This window comes from Amblyomma americanum, chromosome 1 (genome assembly GCF_052857255.1).
Source record: "Amblyomma americanum isolate KBUSLIRL-KWMA chromosome 1, ASM5285725v1, whole genome shotgun sequence".
Taxonomy (NCBI): domain Eukaryota; kingdom Metazoa; phylum Arthropoda; class Arachnida; order Ixodida; family Ixodidae; genus Amblyomma; species Amblyomma americanum.
In genome coordinates this window covers 37,772,694-37,793,243 of record NC_135497.1, presented here as the reverse complement: position 1 = coordinate 37,793,243, position 20,550 = coordinate 37,772,694, and the positions used below count along the sequence as shown (strand labels likewise).

The 20,550-nt window shown below is 44.8% G+C and overlaps 2 protein-coding genes across 4 annotated transcripts in view; one reads left to right on the top strand and one right to left on the bottom strand.

Moving 5' to 3' along the window:
* The window catches only part of LOC144112665 (uncharacterized), a 132,416-nt gene extending 128,028 nt beyond the window's left edge, over positions 1-4,388 (top strand). For all 3 annotated transcript variants that reach the window (XM_077645477.1, XM_077645479.1, XM_077645478.1), the window contains one exon: positions 914-4,388. In XM_077645477.1, coding sequence (XP_077501603.1) covers positions 914-976 — 63 coding nt within the window. In that variant the 3' untranslated portion in view covers positions 977-4,388. The remainder of the gene's footprint in view (positions 1-913) is intronic.
* Positions 4,389-16,798: 12,410 nt separating this feature from the next.
* The window catches only part of Slbp (Stem-loop binding protein), a 69,892-nt gene continuing 66,140 nt past the window's right edge, over positions 16,799-20,550 (bottom strand). The window contains exon 6 of the mRNA XM_077645476.1: positions 16,799-17,204. Within this exon, the coding sequence (XP_077501602.1) occupies positions 17,042-17,204 (163 nt within the window). The 3' untranslated portion in view covers positions 16,799-17,041. The remainder of the gene's footprint in view (positions 17,205-20,550) is intronic.

Genomic DNA, 20,550 nt, shown 5'->3' with positions numbered 1-20,550 from the left:
CAAGGAGGCAACGAGGAGTTCCCCAGCTGTTTTAATTGCCGTCGCCCTGTCTGCAATGTGCATGCAGAACAATTACACAGTCAAAATGTGTAGCTATAGGCTGGTTTGGCAAGGCAACAAATTACATGCAGGCTTCCACTACGTGTGTGTGCAAGGCACAGTCCTGGCTGGTAGCACCCAATCTCAGCATGTCAAAGTGCCCCTTTAATATGTTGCGTTGTGAGTCACCATTGGGTCACATTACGCATATCCAGGGTATGCAGCTAGGAATATCAAGTCACGCAATGAAGCCATGGGGTAGCTTGGCCAGGTTCAAAGGGCCCGCAAAAAGCACTAATGCAATGTTACTATTGCCATTTGTTTGGTGGCTCAAAGAAACTGGCTTTGTCAGTGACTCATTGGTGGGTCAAGCTGCACCCAAGAACATATAAGGGCGGCCCACAGGTTAGTTAACAGCGCACAGAGATTAGGGCTTAAGAAATCGCTGCAGCAGTGAATGCGTTAACATGAAACAGGGGATATGCTGGCAGTGTTTAGTTAATGCTGCCTATGTTGCAGCTGTGATGTGAAATTTCTTGAAAGTTAACATGAATTGAAAAAAAATATTGCCTTCTTTTTCTCTCATAGTCCAAAATACTGAGAGGGAAGTGGTGGTTTGCAGTGATAATACAATGGTTGGTTTTGCTTGGGAGCACTGGAGCAGTACCTTGCTGCAGTAATCCGTTGCCTTCTATGTGTCATTAGCTTTCTGCTCTGACAATGGAAATGGCTTGACAGGTCGCTGCTGTATTATACTCTCCAGCTGTGTGTACTGAAAGGCTTGGGGGAGGGCAAGGAGATGGGATCTGTAAGTAGCCTTGGAGTTGTTTGCACCGTGTGTGCTTAGTGTTGTTTTGCTGTACTCTCCTTCCAGAATAACCGCACATGCCCAATCTGCCGAGGTGATGCATCTGAGGGCGGCCACAGCTCCGAATGAAAACCCACTCTCCGGCTGCCTGCCAAGATGACGACTAGAAGAGGAAACTTTTTTTTTTTTTTTGTGGAGGGGGAATGGACTGTGTTAAGTGTGGCTGATGTCCCTGCACGCTCCAAAGCCTTCTGGGAAGATTCCTGCAGAGTTAGCGAAATGCTTGGTTGCGGAGCTGCTGGACCTTGTGTTTCTTCACTGTTCCCTCTCTTCTGTCTCCACTCTTGCATGTATGCAACATTTCTTTGGGCCAATTTTTTTGTTCACTAAAATTGAGTTCTGGAGTCAACTATGTTCCTGGTTGTGGCTTTCCTGGTGCAATACAAAAGGCTTACCTTTCTTTGTGCGTGCGTGCGTGCGTGCGTGTGTGTGTGTGTGTGTGTGTGTGTGTGTGTGTGTGTGTGTGTGTGTGTGTGTGTGTGTGTGTGTGTGTGCGTGTGTGTGTGCGTGCGTGTGTGTGTGTGTGCGTGCGCGTGTGTGCGTGCGCGCGTGTGCGTGCATGCGTGCATGCGTGCAAGCTTATGCTGCTGTGGAAAAAAAATCCGTTCCTGTCCAACAGCTCTGCAACCACTGTGCTTTGCTGTGCAAAGAGGAGTGAACCAAGTGTGAATGAGCCTCTTTTTTTTTTTTGCATGCATGTGTGTTCGTAAACACATGGTTGTCAGTCCATGCTGCCAGGCAGCTCTTGGATAAATGAGCTGGGACCTCCTAGTTTCAGGAGTCTCCTAGCATATTCCCCATGCTAAGGCTTAGTTGTTGCCCAGAAGTGCGCCCACTAGGCTGCTTACTAGGTTGCGTCTCATAACACTGGAGGCTTTTGCTGTGGCTTCTTTTGCAGCCTGGCTTTTTCCTCTTGGTAGGCTTGTGCAGTGTGGTTACTTGTCCATGGCTTGACTGGAGGCATTCACAGTCGAAGCCAGGCTGTAAGGAAGCCAGGAGCTGGCCACAGTTGTTGCTCAACTGCTAGTGGTCCCCACTGTGCTGAAGTTGGTGTGTGTTGCTGTAATGTGTGCTGGACAGGCTGTGACCCCCCACCCCTTCTCAAGTTTTGAAATTGATCCAATCCAATGGCAAAGCTGCAGAGGGGGTGCCATAACTGTTCATTTGATCTTCCACCTGCCAAACGTTGGCAGCTGTCAAGGGGATAGGACAAGTGGTCTGACATCACCCTCGCATTCATGCCCACTGTGCATATTTAATTATCAGCATCTTCATTTAAGCACTTGCCTGCCTTAGGCTTAGCCCTCTATGTCACCCACAGTGACCTGGCTCTTTCCCAAGTGGCAGCAGTGCTCATCACAGTGGAATTTTGTGGCTCGGTGTTTATGGCTTGATTTGGTCCATTGAACATGTATTTATGTTATGCCATTCATTTGTCTAAGTCGTTTTAAGGCCCATTGCTCACATTTGTCATGCTGCATTGTACTGTTGAGTGTTTTTGTTAGTACAGTTCAGTGTTTTACACGGGCCACAATTCCACCCTGTGCCGTGTCTTAGTCAGTCTACGCGGCTTTTTTTTTTTTGCTGTTGTATTCTTTTAACAGCTAATTTGTGTTTTATGGGTTGCACACATTCATTCGTTATGGGAGATTGTTCCATGTTTCCATATTCATTGTTCAGTTCACTTATTGTTCTGCATGCATTGCTTGATAAAGGTGTTTGCGGTAATCTTCGGAGTGATAACCTGAATTCTACTGCAGTATTTGACATACCAGAGTGACAAGTGCTTTGTTTTGACACATACCAGGAATGTCTCAGCTACAAGTAGGGTTTTGCAATGCTGTTAGCTTTCCATTTGGAATGTGTCTGCATCTTTGCGCTGCACAATACTTGTTTGTAGCACATATTTTACTCAGGGGAAGTCACCCACAAGTTATTTGTTACCTTTGCTGTACTGTGTTCTGTTCCCTTTTTTGTATGTGTGTGCGTGTGCTTCTGTGTAAGAGAAACCTGTCAGCTGAGCACCATCCAATTGCCAAATTTCTCGAGGCGGCTAAAGCAAAAAGTGCAAATTTTTAGCGATCACCCACCTAAGGTCAGTTTGCCTGCGTTATGTTTCATTGAGGCAGCACTTTTTTTTTTCCCCCACCAATCATTCCAAGGCAGTGGCCAACTTCCCTTGCTTGGCACCTGTGCACTGAAGCCCATAGCCTAGCGTCTGTGGCGTTTGGCAGAGAAAAATATTTTCACGCCTGTTTCAGGGCAGCCATATTGTATTCTTTTTTTTTCTACACTTGCTGCCCTTATGGCTTCCTCACCAGCAGTGCAATAAGTGTGCTCCATTTTTTTTTTGCCAGCCCTGCCTAGATGGTTTGCCTGATCTCAGCCAAGTCTGCCTGTACATACAATGACACACCGTTAGGAAGAAAAACCTGTCGTCCTCCCACTGCTCACTGCAATGGTTTTTTGCAGAATAGCTGTGGCTGCCTGCATTGCAGGGTGCTTGCTTGTGTATGTAGCCATTTCCATTGCTGGGCTGCACGGTTGTTTGTTTCGTGCACCCTGCTAGCATTTTCTCTTTCTTTGATGGGCATTATATTTGCTGTTTGTTTCGTGACTTGTGGTGCAAGACTGTCGAAAGCAATTGCTACTGATGCAGCAGGAGCTTTTGCCATGATAGCTTAAGAAGCGCTGGGACAATGCCATTGGTTTGCTTTTTGGTATTAGATTTGTTGACCTTAATATACTCTTGAGGAAGTGCTCTAACTTTTGCTGCTGCTGGGATTTTGTTGCTAGTGACGGACTACTGTCCGCATCAGCAGGGCTGTCGACACTTTGGTACCACTGTTTTTTACTTGTATGTTTAACACCGGGATGGGAATGGGGTGCATCCTCCAGACAATATTTTCTTTCAGTAGGGGTGTTTCTCCCTCTGAAGCTTGATACTTGCTCCATTTCTACGACAAGGGTGACAGAGAAAACACATTTTTTCAAGTTGTATCGTCCTCAAAGTAATTTGTGTAGTTCCGAGACTCCCTTGCAGTCTCTGGTGGCATTACGTGTAGCACGCATGTGGCCGATCTTGCACCAGCCCAGTTTTTTGCCTTTCCGTAGACGGCGAGAAGTCTGGCCAAGTCGGCAGTGTTTGTGTGTGCACCAAAACACGCGCAGCTTACACATTTGTGACATTCCAGTGTGGAGATGTGCCCACTTTCTATGCAAAGTTTCTCTCTGGACTCTGCAGCACCAGTTGAGTTTCTGATTGTCCAAGTGGCTCCTTCGCTTTCTTACCAACTCTGGCTGTCACTTGCGAGTAATCCTTCCTGGATGGTAATGTTCGAATTCTAGTGCAAGTCCCAAAGTGCCAATAAAAATTCAGTACCACATGTGTGTGCATTTACATGTTTCAGGAGATGCTTGTTTTCATTTGACTGTTTTATTTCTTGTGTGTTTGTACAATAAAGCATTTTTAATCACTACACATTCACTGGTGGTCTGCTACTTCTTGCCAACATCGGACAGCTTACTGCACGAAAAACTGGGCCTGTCCCAGCACTAAAATTCTGGCAGCTTTACCTTTTTTTTAGTCTGTTGCTGCACTATCTCATGGTTGGCCCTAGCAGCCCATTCAGCCGCTCAGAATACTTCTGCAGTGCAGAGGCAAGGGGCCAACAGTGAGGAAACAAACTCTGCATTTCATCCTGCTTTCCACTTTTGTCCTGACCCATCTGTGTTACTGTGACAATATTGTGATCATTTTACTTCACAGTTTTGCTGCAGGAAATACTAGTCCAAATAACTATACTGTAAAACCACAGTAGACTTGCTGCATGCAGTATTCTGCTCCATAAATGTAGCAGAGCGTGTAGTACAGTCTGCACAAAGAGTAAATGCTGTCGCTGTTCACTGCGCCCGTGAACAGTGATAGGAGGATATCGAAGTGCGTCGTAATCCTTCGCAACCCAACCAACGGCTCTTTGCACCAAACCTGCACACTTAATTGGGTTTACCTTCTGCAGGAGCAGGCTGATCTGTATATCTGGTGTCATTAATGATAACAGTGATATTTGTGCTTGTAATGAAGCACTTTTTGATCAATTGTTCTAGTGCCTACACAAACCTTGAATGAGCAAAGGTTGTGTTAATAGCAAGCTCTTGGCTAGTACCTTCATTCATTTCTATTGGCTGCCGTGCCATAGCAGTTATCACATCTGGTTCTCTTCATCATGCAGGTGCTCTTTCACGCCTTTGCTTGCCTTTTGCTGCCTGCATTCCTTGACGCCCCTGCATTCTGGACCCTCCTCGGTCTCCTACAGAGTTTACTTGGACCACTATCGACGTCATTTAGTAAGCTCAGTCTAGTGACGTTATCTAGGTGTTGGAACAGGAACCATTTCTATTTGCAAACCAACGTTTTTAGATAAGGGCAGTTGGAAAGAGGCACGGACCCACACGATTGCTGCTTAGGCGATGGCGCTGCGGTCGCTTTAAGATGGGCGCGTCATCTGCTACTCTGAGGAACGCAGCGGATGGTGGCTCGCGTCCGTGCACAAATGTATTTAAGGAATTCAGACGTAGAGACGTAGTTTTCCTCTTGATCTCATTTGTAATAATGATACAAGACGATTTAGTAGCATATAAAACTATAACTTTAGCCGGGCACGTTAAAGACGTGTTGGCAAACGGCTGATCGTGTCGTTGCGGCTAGAAGTCGTGACTCTTCAAATGCGGAAGAGACCGGTTTGAGTTCTCCTGGGTTCCTAGCTGTGCAAACTTTCAGAGAGATGATATAGTGCGGGAATGCTGTGGTTCCGTCATGGAAGCTTAAAAACTCGTTGCTGGGGCTTTTTTTGACCATATCTGCACGCTTTCCGGGGCAAGTTAGTTTTGTTAGCCTCATAAAAGGTGGTTTTGTCAGGTTCTAAATGTCAGATTTCGTATATAATGGCGTGATTTTACAAAGTAAATGGGAATTTGCACTATAGGCAGAGGCTGCGAAATTCAATAGGCGTTTAAATTACTGCTGAGAAAGCCAATCACTCAAACTTGTATTTTTTAATACAGCTGTTGAAAGAAGCTATCGGAAAATCTCTGAATAAGGTAAGTGTTTTTCTATTGCAGTTGATTTAGTGCTGTTGCTGCTACTTCAGCCATGATGAAGCGGTTCTATGTACAAACGTTAGTGCAAAATATGATCGAGACATTCACAAGAAAGGTGGACAAGACAACGCGCTACTGACAACCGATTCCTTTATTGAAAGAAACGCGTAATATATAGGCACACCGTTGCACCACCTATCAGCTGCAGGAAATGTTTGCAGCAAACGTTCTATTGACGGGAAATTAATGCAGAGGGGTTGGCCGAAAAAAATGAATATAGATCTGCCCTGCTACTCTGCACTGGAAAAGGGGAAGAGCAGAAAAAAGGGGGTCACAATGTGACGTAACCGCCTCTCCCGGGTTCTTTCCTTCCTCCATGGATGAGGCCCTCCTATCCGAGCTGCGCGCTAGAAAGTGTGCTGGCCGATGTGTGACCAGCCGAATGCATCCTCCCATCCCCCTTCCCCTGGACGCCAAGAGTGATCCCACAACTAAAGGTAACATAACCCGCGTCCAGTATCTCCTCCTCAGAATACCCCAAAAGTACTACCTACCCACGAAACACAAGAAGGGCTACGCAACGTGTCTACAAAAGTATACGGTAATGTCTAGAAGAAATCTATTTTCAGATGTTCTGTAGACAATGAGGCAAAAAGAGGTGTTATATGCCTGCTAATGCTACACCAAAAAAGATCTAGAAAACTTCCTAAGAACTCGTTAAGAACATATTAAGACATTTCTATTTTTTGGAAATGGCTCCTTATATGAAGCATACTCAAGATGAGCATGCTATATATTTAGAACCCTCTAAAACTGACCACTGGGATTCCAGTAAAAAAAAAAAAAAAACAATGGGTCCAGTTAGAAAATTTCCAGTTGAAACCAATGGGTCGAAAATCAAATGTGTTTTCAGCACCCATTGGGCTCAACCAATTGAGCCCAACTGGTGCTCCCAATTAGAAATAATTGGCCACCCAACCAGACAAAATGGCCCATTAATTGATCTCAGTTGGCATACCTATTCGACTCAAATGGTTTGAACTGGTCAGCAAAAAAAAAAAGTTAGAATTGCATTGGAATCAGTTGGCCTTCTCACTGCTATGAGACTGCTGCCAACATATCTACAAGGGAACTGAAATTATAAATGCACGTCGTTATGAAAATCAAGAGAGACCAAGAAGAGTGCATTACACACATAGAGTCAAATGTTGTATACCAACACAAGTTCTCAACGTATATCCACAGAGCACACTTTTACAGTCACCTATATATACCGTCTAGCTGGATGGAGCCAGTGGCGGGTGAACGTTAAGCGAAGCTAATTTAAGAACGCCCACAGTGATGGTGGAAGTGACGGAAAGAATTCGAGAGATAAGATGCTACTATCTCTTTTACAAGAACCTAATTAGCCTAGTGTTCTGTTTTATAGCCAGCTAAATATATATACAAAATGAAGGACATCATTGACTTACACTTAGATTTTCCAATTGGATCGCCCAGTTGAAACCAACTGGAGCTTCGAGCTGGGAGATCAGCTTCCAATTGGTTTTCTTGGTTCCAACTGGGAGCCCCAATTGGTTTCAAATGGTTTCAGCTGGGCGATACAACTGGGAGTGCCGAAATCAGTTGGAGCCTCACAAACCAGTTGGGTAATCGAGTTGGAAATGCAGAACCAATTGGAATGCCGAACCGGAACTAGGGAAACCAAATGGACTACCCAACTGGTTCCAATTGGAATCGAATGGTATGCCCAACTGGACCCATTGGCTTTTTTTTTACTGGGCTATTTCATTAGGTTTAGTGCTCATGCTTTTTTTAGAGCTGCAGATTTTGTTTGCTCAGATATGTGCAGTATATGTCGAACTGCAAAGGGCAGGCAGCTGCTTTTTGCAGCATAAATACACATGCAAATGAGGCAAGAAAACCCACTTCATCAGCCTCTGCCATAGTTTATTATGTAAGTGTCCAATAAAAAAAACTAAATTGCTTGGCATTAAAACTGGAAGTAGCAGGATGCTTGTTTTGCAGGGGTTCGCCTTCCATGTTTCTCTTACACTGAAAAGTTTCATACCTGCATACGTTGCCAAGTAAACTTCACGTCAGAGAAATTTTTAAAATGTTACGTGGAAAACGTATATTTAGAGAAGTTTTCAAAACATTTGTGAGTAAACCTCTTTTGTCGTATGCTGTTAAATTGTTTGTGAATAAACCTCTTTTGTCAGTATGTTTTTAAAATGTTTGTGGATAAACCTCCATTGCTGAGATGTTTTTTAAAAGTTTCAGTCTAGACTTAGACATTGCTAGATGTTGGAGTTGTTTGGAGACGTTTTATAGAAGTTAAGTGTTTCATGGGTACCTACGTGTGCCGGAAGTCACGCACTTTCGCAAGGACTACTGGGAATATTTGACTGCCAGTGCAGCCAATACAGTAACGCTGGGCGCAGCAGCGTCGTCTGCTGCATTCTCTGCTGTGCATGCGCAAGCGCGCTGAAACGGCGGCCAAGTAGAGAGGACGCAGGGGGAAACCGGCTACAAAAATGTGATGTAAACGCCTCTCCTGAGTTCTTTCCTTCCTCCATGAGGCGAAAGGTGAGACCGTCTACATTCGACGTACCACGCTTGCGTGTTTCTGGACTTAATCCGCCTTTTTCACAAGATGTGGCGCCCTCTGGGAAGCGGCAAAATTTAATCTGCTAATAGTTGAAAACAATGTTAGTCAATTATTTAAGAGAACAAACAAATGGCCGTGGGAGGCGCATGGACCTTCCTGTTCCACGAGGCTCCAACTGTGCACGAAAAGTTGCAAGTGTGCGCTTGATAGCTGCCATCCAGTTAAAACGTTCTTAGACAGTCCAACGCTTGCTGGCATGCCAGTCGTGTGGACATCGCTGGAACAGCGCTGCAGTCGCGCTTTACTAGATGCACCCCTCCCTTCGCCATGCGCGCATCGAGGCACCCTACGCTTTTCTACACATCTTGCGCGTTGTCTGCTACACCGCCGTAAAGAAGGTGGCACCGCGCCCATACCTGCAGGTAAATTGCTTTTTTTTTTCCGGCGCGAACAAACAAGAATATGGCCTAGCTGGTGTTGGTACATAGTGAAAATACCACGATACCTGCAGGGCACAACGCTACACACAATAGAACAACACGATAATAAACAAGGAGCGCGTCTCTTATGTGTTGTGTGTGCTGATCCCGTCACTGTGTTTTTTTGTTGGTTATAGCACTCTACACCATCGGATGTAATGAGAACGCTGTTTCAGTGTACAAGCATCGAGCTGTGCACTGTCATGTCGCATGCTGATGACACAAACGCCAGGCGCTGCAAAGGCAGGAGATCGACCAGTGGTCTCTAAGTTCCTTGGTCTGTAACTTCTGAGTGCTGCCTCCAGTGTCAGAACCTTTCTCTTCCTTCTACCTCTCGGAAGTTGTCTGTAGCGAACATTCTCCGACTTCGCCGCCTTATTCATCAAGATTTGCATTTACACCTGAATATTTAAACCACCTGCTTATGTCAGGATTTTTTAGGGTCGGTGACGGAGGCTGCAGCTTTCAACAGCTGTCATACAGCTTGTAGCCATTCACGACGCAGCCTGCAGATATTTAAACCACCTGCTTCCGTCAGGGTACTCCAGGGTCGGTGACAGAGGCTGCAGCTTTCAACAGCTTTTGTGCAGCTTGTAGCCATTCACGACGCAGCTACCACCTTGTTGACAGCAGCCTTTGCAATTATTAAACTACCTGATAATAGCTGTCTTGAGTGGAAAACTCCACACACCTTCCATGTTCATCGTGTATAGCTTCATGTTTCCAGTCCGTAAAGGGCAGCAACACACTCTCCAGGTCACCAAGCGTCAGTGGAGACGTAATACTGGTCTCAGCCGAGCAGCAAAGCGGTACCAACCCATTTGAATGAGTGCATATACGAACAGCGCTCGCTTGAAGACGACATATAGTAATACTGTCGATGCCCGGATCTCTGGACTTATAAGCCTGCACGAAAGCACACTTTTTGGGCAACATTCGGCTGCGTTGCATGTTCATTGGTTTTGAGATTCGCTTCGAAAGACAGGAAAAGAGTCCAGAGACGCCACATATGTGCAGCGCGGAGTTCCAAGGAATTCGCACCTATTACCCGTTCGCAAAACGTGCTTGCAGTCCTTGATAATATCATCCTCAAAATGACGCTCACATACGTTAGATGTGCCAGACAGCTCTTCTTGTGACCCAGTATCTGCTCCCACCTATTAAAGTGGCTTCTCATCATGAGGCGGTGTGAAAAAATGATGATAGATGGCGTCATTTCTGTTGCGCGCCACTAGTGCAGCCGAGCGCAAAGCAAGGCGGCATGTGTAAAACTCCCTTGAAGTCACCAAGTGCACAGATTTCACCACAAAGAGATTTCTGAACTCACTACGAGCACCTTTCACGCAAAAACCAGCTTTAAAATCCGACTAACCTGTCGTAACTACAGCGAGCGAAACACCCGCGACAGCAGATGATGTACAAAAGCTCGACTGCAGCACCGCTAATTCCCGCGACCGCCACTTTAGCCACCTTCCAAGCAGAGCTGTGAAACTGAAACTGTCTAAGCACGTTGGTCGAGTTACAACTCAAATGCAGAGGCGAATGCCCCTTAAAAAAGGCTCCAGTTCTAGCTATGCAGCAGAGGCTATCAGAAAAGGGACGGGGGCACTCCCAGTAAAAAAGAACATTGGAAATTTCAACTGGAACCAATTGGATCAACATTCCAATTGGTTCCAGTGTTTTTAGCCACTCAACCAATTGGGCCCAATCAGATCCAACTTGACCAGCTAACGGATCCATCAGGCTCTAGGCAGCTACTGCAACCAGAAAATGTTCACTATATAAATATACCTTATAATTAAGTTGTGCGAAATATAGAATGCGAGAAATATTTCTACAACATAACATGCATCATGGGACTTTATGGGATACACTCTGCCTAGTGCTAACCAACATTTTTACAACGTAATTTAATGGAAATCAAGGCCAACAGACATGCACACATCACACACAAGAAACACTACAGATTCAGACACTAATAGCTTATATTAGCTCAATATTGTATAGCCGGCCAAATCTTTAGCTATAGCGTGTGTGACCACTTTTTCCGTGCTCCACCTTATGACGGAGCAAACTTGTGAAAGTATCAAATCTAAGCACAGGCTCACCAAGCCCGTGCTTTATAGATTTCCACAAGTTTGGTTCGTCGTAAAGCGCAGGAGTTCAGGAAAAGCAGCCGCCGCGCACGCTAGCTAAAGATTTGGCAGGATATACATCTGGAGAACACACTTCCGCTCCAACTTATATACCCAGGCTCTCATACTCTCCATGGGGCCAGTGGCGCTAGCCCACTGAGTAGTTATTTAATTTCGACCGTAGTGGTAGTGCAGTTGATGAATAAAATTTAGTGGGTTAAGCTACTGATAGCTCTTATTCCCAGTTAAAAAAAAAATTGGAACCAATGGGTTCCAGTTGTGTTTTTAGCCACCCAACCAAACAGACCCATTAGACCAAGCAGTTATTGTATCCAGAAAATTTAGCTCAGAATTAAGTTTAGCAAAATACGCATTATGAGGAATATTTCTACAGCTAACATATTCTTAATTACCAAAAGGAAAACTGATTTGTGAGGACTGCAGGGAGACACTGTCTGGTGCCAATCAACATTACTACGAAATTGAAATTCATATGCTTTTATCGAAATCAAGGACAACAGACATGCATACCTCACACAAAAAAAAACATTACACATTCAAACACTAGTAGCATATATTAGCTCAATATGTACTATCGCGATCAAAAGTTTACGGGGCGCGAGTGTGAGGAAAAAGTTTTATTTCAACGTAGTCACGAAATCCACTCGTCTAAATGTGACGACGTGTGAAGGGATGTCCATGCACTATACTGGCTGGGTGGCATGGCAGAGCTACGATATGTATTTTTCTGAGAACACACGTCCCGTAATATTTTGATCGCGATAGTACATCCAGAGAACACACTTCTGCTCCAACTTATATACCCCATTTATGAGGCTCTCATGCTGGGGCCAGTGGCACTTGTCGACTGAAGCAGTTTTTTAATTCAATTTCGACCGCAATGGTGGTGCAGATTATGCATACAATTTAGTAGGTTAAGTGTCTGATAGCTATTATAAAAACCATATTCTGCATTGTTTAGCCAAATATGCAAACATTCATATGGATACATCGGGTGTAGTTGGGAACACCAATTGGATGCAGTTGGTACGACAACTATTGGGGTCACCAAGTGGACAGTCCAACAGGAACACCATTCCAGTAGGAAACTGAATTGATCCGATTGGAACCACTTGGAAATCCAATTGGTTCCAATGTTTTTTTTTACTGGGTTATAAGAACCATATATTAGTCCTGCCTTGTTTGTCAACTATGCAAATGTTCATATGGATACATTGGGTGCAGTTGGACTGACCAATTGGATGAAAATGGTAAGACCAATTGAGTTCACCGGTTGGAAACTCAGTTGGTCCAGTTGGGTAGTGCATTTGGAAGGCCATTCCAATTGGAACCAGTTGCAAACTAAATTGGTTCCACTGGAGCGAGTTGATTGAAAATCCAACAGGTCCCCCCTTTTTTTTTACTGGGTTTGTCCTCTAGCGACACCACACCATTTTTACGCGACAACGTATACAGCTTGTTCAATCGAAAAGCCGTCGGTGCAGTCGGCACCGCGTGTTGGAAATAATCAGAGGCTGCATAAAAGAAACTGACCATGCCAACTGTTTTCCGCAGAATGTTCTGGACAGTGTCATACGATTCAGCGTTTCGTGCAGCATAAACTTACTATTTAAGTTAGAGCCTAGCTCGCGGCAGGAATTTGAACTGCAGACCTATAATCAGGGGCTCCATAAAAAAATCGTATCATGGCAATTTGTGGTTCTAGTGATTGATTGATGTGTGATAGGGATGACGAGTTAATGAAATCATTGTAATTGATTGATTAAAGAAATGAAAAAATTGGAAAAGGGGGTTCAAAGGTGTCAAAATGCTCAGAATGAAAAGCTAATGCTTGATGATGCTAATTAAGAAAATTTAGTGTGTAATTGATTAATTGAAACAAGCGAAAAAATGTGTTCAAATGTGTCAAACTGCTCAGAATGCAAAGCCTAAGCCACTACGTTATTGTGTTATACCCTTCATGCAAAGCTCAAGTGCCCTCTCCCATTTTTTCAACTTCCTCTGTTATAGGGGCTCTGAAAAAAGGTGCGTCATTCCTGGAATGTTAAAGGACGCTGCTTCACAAATATCCTCCAGCAAGAATTTTTTTGATGCGTTTAGCATAGCTGAATTGTCTGTAGTCAAAATTTGAATTTCAGCGTCTTCGCACCTTTCCCTCTCCTCTCGTCACTTTTTGCACTATCAGATGCCGGCGCTCCTGACTTCCTGGCCATGGAGGAAGAAAAGTTCTTTCCTTCCTCCATGTTCCTGACCCACTGGAACAACGCTGTTGACCGGCCGTGGCTATGGTAGCTGCGTAATGCCTGACTGAATCTAACCAATAGCCATCTCTGAAAAGGAATCTGCAGGAGCTTCCAACGGAGGGCACGAGCTTGAAAACAACTTTTGCGTGCGTCGTTTTTTCATCGCGTGCTTTTTCGAACTTGACTTTTGCTACATTGTGCAATTTGTTCTGCTGTTGCTTGGCTGTGCTATAAATGTGATGTGTCCCCTATGCGCTCGACAGGACATTCTTATGCACGTGAAGCTCTCGTGAAAAAATTACAGGATTGAACTTAAGCCTGCTTAAGAGCCGGAATGTGAAAGCCTTTCCCTTTCCTCTATTTCTCCCTCCCTCTTTTCATTTTTAAAATTTTTTTCTTCCTCCCTTTTTCATTTTTCTATCCCAATCATCTTCATTACTATCACCATCGCAATCATTATTACTATTGCTACCTCTAGCACTATCAGTACATATATGGTGCTTATCAATTTTGCATTTTATTTTAATTACCAAATTATGATTGACAGTTTGTGCGAACACTTTTGCGGACAACTTCCATCCACGCCACTCATGAGTCAAGAAAAGCTTTCACATTAAAAGTTCGTGTCGTACTGCACCTGACCCCTTGCCAAGACCCTAACGCTCTGTTACTTCGAATGAAAGAAGCGGTGTTATAACTTGCGAACTGTGCTTGAAGATTACTTTGAGGATGTTGCTGTGGGATGAGCGAAGCACTGTAACACGGTTATGCTCCGTTTCACAACTTGTTTGCACAGGAGTGGAAGTCACACAAGTACAGTGTGATAGCTGCTGCAAACGCGCTTGCCACAAAGCTCCGGAGACCAGTGAGTCGTGCCTGTCTCTTGGTCTATACCGAAAAAAGATGAGACTGGGTGTAGTTGCATTTATCTATTTTATTTTATAACCCTAAAGACCCCAAAGAGGTGCATTACATGAGGGGTGTGTTGCAGAGAAATAACAAAAAGGACCATATTCTGCACAATGCCAGCATAAAAGTACAAAATACAAATTAAACAGGCAAACAGCTCACGAAATCAAAATGCTCAAATGCTTTAATGGTTACAAAAGAAAAAACAAGAATAAAGAGAGAAAGAGGTGCAGGACGGTGGGTAAGAACTCTGTAACAGATTAGAGAACAAAAACCGTAGTAAAAAAAAAAGTACAATAGATCAGCGTTTGAGTAGAAAGGTACACGAAAACTTGAAGTGTGTCAAAAGATTTCAGGATATGCTTGAACATAACCATATCTCCTATTATTACAGTGGCATTGGGAAGGCCGTTCCAATCTTTTGCTGTTTGGATGAAGACTGTGCAAATGTTTTTGTTTTGGGCCAAGGGTATGGCACCTCTTGACAGTTTTTGTGACAAGTGGAAAACTGGGAGTGTTTTGTAACATAGGTGTTCGAAAAGTACAAGATTTTGAAAATGGCTGTTGTGCTATTCAACCTTTTTTTTGTGTGTGCCAGAAGTATTCGAAGAACATTATCACACTTCGAATAAAAAAAAACACTGTATTCGCGCATGCCTACCATTTAGTCTTCAATGACCGTCCTCTCACCTGTGCGATACCTTTTTGTGTGATGTTTCTGCAACACAGTTCCACTATTGGCTGTCATTTTCCAGTACCCAGGCCATGTGGGCAAAATGTTTTGCACAGAGTTTGACCAAAACTAAACAGTGTGCTGATTAAATTCAGGGAAGAAACCAGATGAGAGCTGACAGTTTTCAGTGGCCAGCATATGCACAGGCATATTATGTGCATTGTCCTGCTGCTACCAATTACCAAAGCAAGCAGATGACATTGCATGTTGACTTTCCAAGGACTCCTTCCCTAATGCAGTCAAAGGAGCACCAGCTCATACGCAACAAATCTAGAAGCTGAAAAGGCTTTTTTTTTTTACTGTGGATAATACCAAGTTCAGCTGAACTTGGTATTATCCGTTGGGAGTTCTGGCCTAGAGAATCTTCATCGACAATGAAAGCATTTTATAGTGCGGCGCAATGTTATTGAAGCACAACTTTCATTTGGGTGCACATTTTGCAGGCCTTTAATACCCCTGTCACACGGGCACCACAAAGGCCTTTAAAAATTGGGTCCTTATATCCAAAAGCCGTACAGAGTGCAGCTACTTGGCAAACATATTGCGCCTTTGCCGCTAAGGACCTTGGAGACGATGGCGCCCGTCCGAGGCTTTTGGAGCACAAAGGAGCGACCTTCGAGAACCTGCGATGGCATTGCCATCCAACGTCAAAAAGTAAATGCAATGAAGAAAAAAAAAAAGATGCAGCCAACAATGTTTGAAAACAACTTTTAGAAACGTGAAAGGTGTGTCTGGCTTCACTTTTTGTATGGGTGTTTATATTTTATGCCCAGATTTTAAGAGCACAACAGATCAACAGAATTTCCCACATTAATTTTAAAACACTCAATTGAGCCAACTAGAGCACAGCAGCGGGTGCTAAGCCTCAACGACTGTTTCACCTTTGGGCCGCACCATGTAGCAACATCGCTGCTCCTTTAAGCTTTCCTTTTGGTGAAAAAAGGTGCCTTTGTTGGAAAGGCCTTCGAGGAATGCCGTGTGACAGGGGTATAACTCGAGCACGCTGTCAAGGCATTTCGCCCTATTGCATAAAGTGCACAAGAAAGCTCAGACAGTAGGTTGCAGTCATACAAAACGACCAAGAAATACACAGATTAAATCTAAGAAACTAAAATCAGAGCTTGACGCCCGAGTGAAGTACGCTCCCCTGCAATTAATACAGGAAGCATGCACTACCACAACAGTAGGCGGTGAAGCCGAGACTACCCCTAAATGCTCAATGCTATCCTCAATACTGCGCTTCCGTGCTGCTTCCACATTTGTGAAAGTGTGCGAATTTAGGCTACCTGGCCTTCCTAAGTAGCGAATGCTACTTCTAGAGTGGATTCTTCTATGGTTTGGTTTGGTTTATGAGAGTTTAACGTCCCAAAGCGACTAAGGCTATGAGAGACGCCGTAGTGAAGGGCTCCGGAGATTTCGACCACCTGGGGTTCTTTAACGTGCACTGACATCGCACAGTACACGGGCCTCTAGAATTTCGCCTCCATCGAAATGCGACCGCCGTGGCAGGGATCGAACCAAAGTCTTTCGGGCCAGCAGCCGAGCGCCATAACCACTTAGCCACCGCGGCGGCTGGATTCTTCTATGGGTGCCTTTACAACCTACAAAGATGCTAGCTCAGCTTGTAGCTATGTGTGGCGGTCAAATGAGCTGAAGAAACTTGGCTCAAGTCAAGTTTTTATTAAAATGGAAGAACATATAGTACAATGTAGACTTGAACATGCAAGTGCAACACTGCAAGGTAACTGCACAAGCAGGTGTACTTGTCCAGCTTAATAGCTTGTTTTTATACATAAAAGCACATTTCAGTGCATACAAAAAAAGAGTAAAGATGCAGTGACAATGACAACCAATTCATACAGAACATTCCTACACATAACACAATACACTCTGACTAAAGATCTTACTCGAAGTCCAGTTTTTTGGTTACTTCCTCCAGTGGTTTTGCAGAGGAGTCCGCTTCAGAAAGAATAGCTTCAGTGCCATTGCCAAGAGGAGGTTTGACATCTTCAAGAAGAGCTTTGACATCTTCATCAAGATAGACATCAGCATCATCTAGATCAAGGCTGTAAATGAAAAGAAACAGCGGAAGCTTCAGGAATTTATTGCATTAACACATTAGCAGATGGACGAAATACCGAGCCGAATGTTTTAACAAAAGTGTTAACAAGTGTTATAGGACTGGCTCCATTAGGTGATGCTCAAGATAGAGTTACGTGTCGCCGAACACAATCAAGCACCAAATTCCACATGATTAGTAATCTTTACGAAAACAACAATTCTGGTATTTTCAAGAGTATCAAAAATAAGCAAAGAAAAAAATGAAAAGGCAGACAGCACTGGCGCCACACTAAGTTTCTACGATTTCTTCAGTTTTATGAAACAATTTCAAAGTGGACTGTCTACTTATATTTGTTACAGACCGGTTAGGTCTACAAAACTCATCCATACACCGTGTGATGAGGATAACTTATTGCTTTGAAGCGACCAAAGATATATTGTTGTGTAGTGCACAGTACTGTGGTGCCATCTCTGCAAGAATACGCACTGCACAGTGGTGGTGGTGAAAACTTTAATAGACACCGGGGAGTTCAGGACACGCAGGTCCTTGGGCCCCTGCATGGCCCCACTGCACTCTAACATTCATGTCCCGGAGGCTCATGACGCTGGCAGCCCGGCCTGTGGCGATGGCTTGCTTGGCCAGGTCCTCGGAGCGCAGTAGGGTCTCCCAAGCCTCCCAAGTGGTAAGGTGCTCCAGGCCCCGCGGCGGAGGATCCGCGGTAGAGGAAAAGGATATGATCGAGAGTGGCTTCGGGGTGGTGGCAGAGGGTATGGAGGGGTTTGTGTGGACTTGGTGATAGCGCGAGCGCATATAAGGGGAGGGTAAGGTGCGTGTTTGGAGCCGCCTCCAAAGTGTCTGGTGGTAATTGTCGAGGGAGGGATGGGGTGGGGAGTAGAGCCGACGCTCGGCTCTGCAGGCCTGCGTCAGTTCCCTGAAGGAATGCATGCGCTCCCGTGAGAACCCCAGATCGGAGGCCACCGGTGCCGGTTGAGAGAACCTCGGGCTAAATTGTCGGCAGCCCCGTTTCCGGGATTCCCGGAGTGGCCAGGCACCGATATGAGCTCCATGTGGCGGGGCAGGTGCGCAGCGAGGGAGTTCAGTATGCGAAATGCAGGGACGTGAACTCTCCCACGGGCGAAATTTAGTATGGCAGTTTTAGAGTCTGATAGTATATACCGGGCCTTCGTGCGCGTGATGGCTAGGGCAATGGCAGCCTCTTCAGCCTCCTCCGAAGTGGCAGTGGGAGATATGTGAAGGGTGGCAACCGGTTGTAGGGAGGGGTTCGTGACAAAAGGAAGTGGGATTTCACACTATACTTATATGGAGTTCAATGGCGCAAAAGCAACTAAGGCTGTGATGCACCAAACAAAGGTTTACAATGTCTTGTGTTAACGGAGATACCTATAGTTTGTTTAAAATACTGGCTTCCCTCAGAAACTTGAAAAACCACAAGTGCTTGATCATCTAAAAGCAATATGAGGTGTAATGGGATATATTCATTGTAGGAAGTAGTACGATACTTTAAGTTTTGCACATGAAATTAAAATGTGGTTAACAGGGAGTTTGCCACCACACATTTCGCAAAGAGGTTTGTTTTGTTAGTAAGAAGTTGTGTGTGAGGCATGTTCCCAATGCACAAACAAAAAATAACTTCTGTAAAACATTCTTGATGTCTACATGATTTCCATTCTCCTAAAATGAGCTTTACAGAATGTAGTTTGCTGTTTACTAGCTTTTCCAATGTAGCCTGCCACTTATTTGTCAGTTTACTGTATATTAACTTCAAACATTCCCTGTGCAGTATGTTCACTTGTTTTATTTGACCAAATCATGCTTGTGCAGCATATGCATCTGCTTTTTCATTATCCAAAATTCCTGCATGGCTAGGGACCCAGCAGAATTTAATGTCACGTTTTTGTGTTGCGGCTTTGACTACACTATGCATGATGCTTCCTATTATGGCTTCAGCAGCATTTCTAGCGTGCAATACGGTGAGCATACTCAGGAAATCTGTGTAAATGATGCTATTTTTGATGCTCCCTCTATTTGCTCTACAGCCACACAGATGGGATAACACTCGGCAATAAAAGCTGATGCATACAATGGCAGTCGTATCATTTTTTCACTTTTTTCCTAAACCATGCACTGCACTTCCAACATGAGTTTCTGTTTTTGAGCCATCAGTAAAATTCAGTGTAGGTGTCATATCTTTCTTATAGTGTGAAGAATTCTTGAAGTATGTGTTTTTGTGGCATTTGCTTTTTGTTAAAATGTGTCAGTGTGAAGTCAAATACTGCAGGGAGGATGTACCAAGCCGGCAAATAGTCCTGTCTTGGTGCAATGTTAGGTAGAACACCTGGTACGCCTAAATCTATGTATCTGTTTTTCAGCCGTGGTGCCAGCCACCCGCTAAGGAGCCCAATAAGGGGACGGGACAGGAACTTGAAAGCAAGCCCTGCCTTCAGCAGCTGTACATCCCAACTACCTACAGTAGAATTTCGGCGATACGAATCTCACGGGGTTGTAAAGAAATTCGTATTATCCAAACAAACAAAATTCACATGTAGAAGCTTAGAAAATGCATGCACGCAGATCTGTTTACGGCTGACAGGATTTATTCACGGCCGTGCACTGCCGCTCACTGCTTGCAGTGCGTACCGCAAGATTTCGGCGATGTGAGGGCCACGCACCGCAGCTCACTGCTTGCGGTGCTTACCGTGTATCATGTGATTAGCGATCAAGATTTCGGCGATGTGAGGACCGCGCACCGCCGCTCACTGCTTGTGGTGCGTACTATGCGATTTCGGCAATATAAGAGTCGCGCTTAGTGCTCGAGGGTGCGATCACGGCTCGTGTTCGTACCATCCGGTGTGGCACGGGAGAGAGTTCGGAACATCCGGAATTCTGCATGCTGTGCACAATGCAATCTGGACGGGGAATTTTATGAATTCGTATCATTGCACAATTCGTATCAACCGTGTTCACATCACCGAGATTATACTGTATAACCCAATATGACAGAACGCAAGGTAGTTTGCCACACAAAGTTGACGCCTGCCACCTGGAAAAAGTCATTAAGAGAGGAGAAGACAACACAGCTGTGAGAAAGAAGATAGGAAAGTGAAAGATAAAGGGGAGGACAGGAAAAGGCGACTGCCGATTTCCCGCGGTTGGGTCAGGGCGGAGGTGCCGTCTACAGGAAGCTGGGGTTAAAGTGGTGTGTTGCCTCCGCCGAAGGGTCTTAACGGTCCAAACGCTCGGCATTGGCTCAACCACCAGGGTCCCCTTTTCCCCGGACACGGCGATGCCACGCACAGCTAAAAGTGGGGGCTCTGGTCCGTGGTGGCACA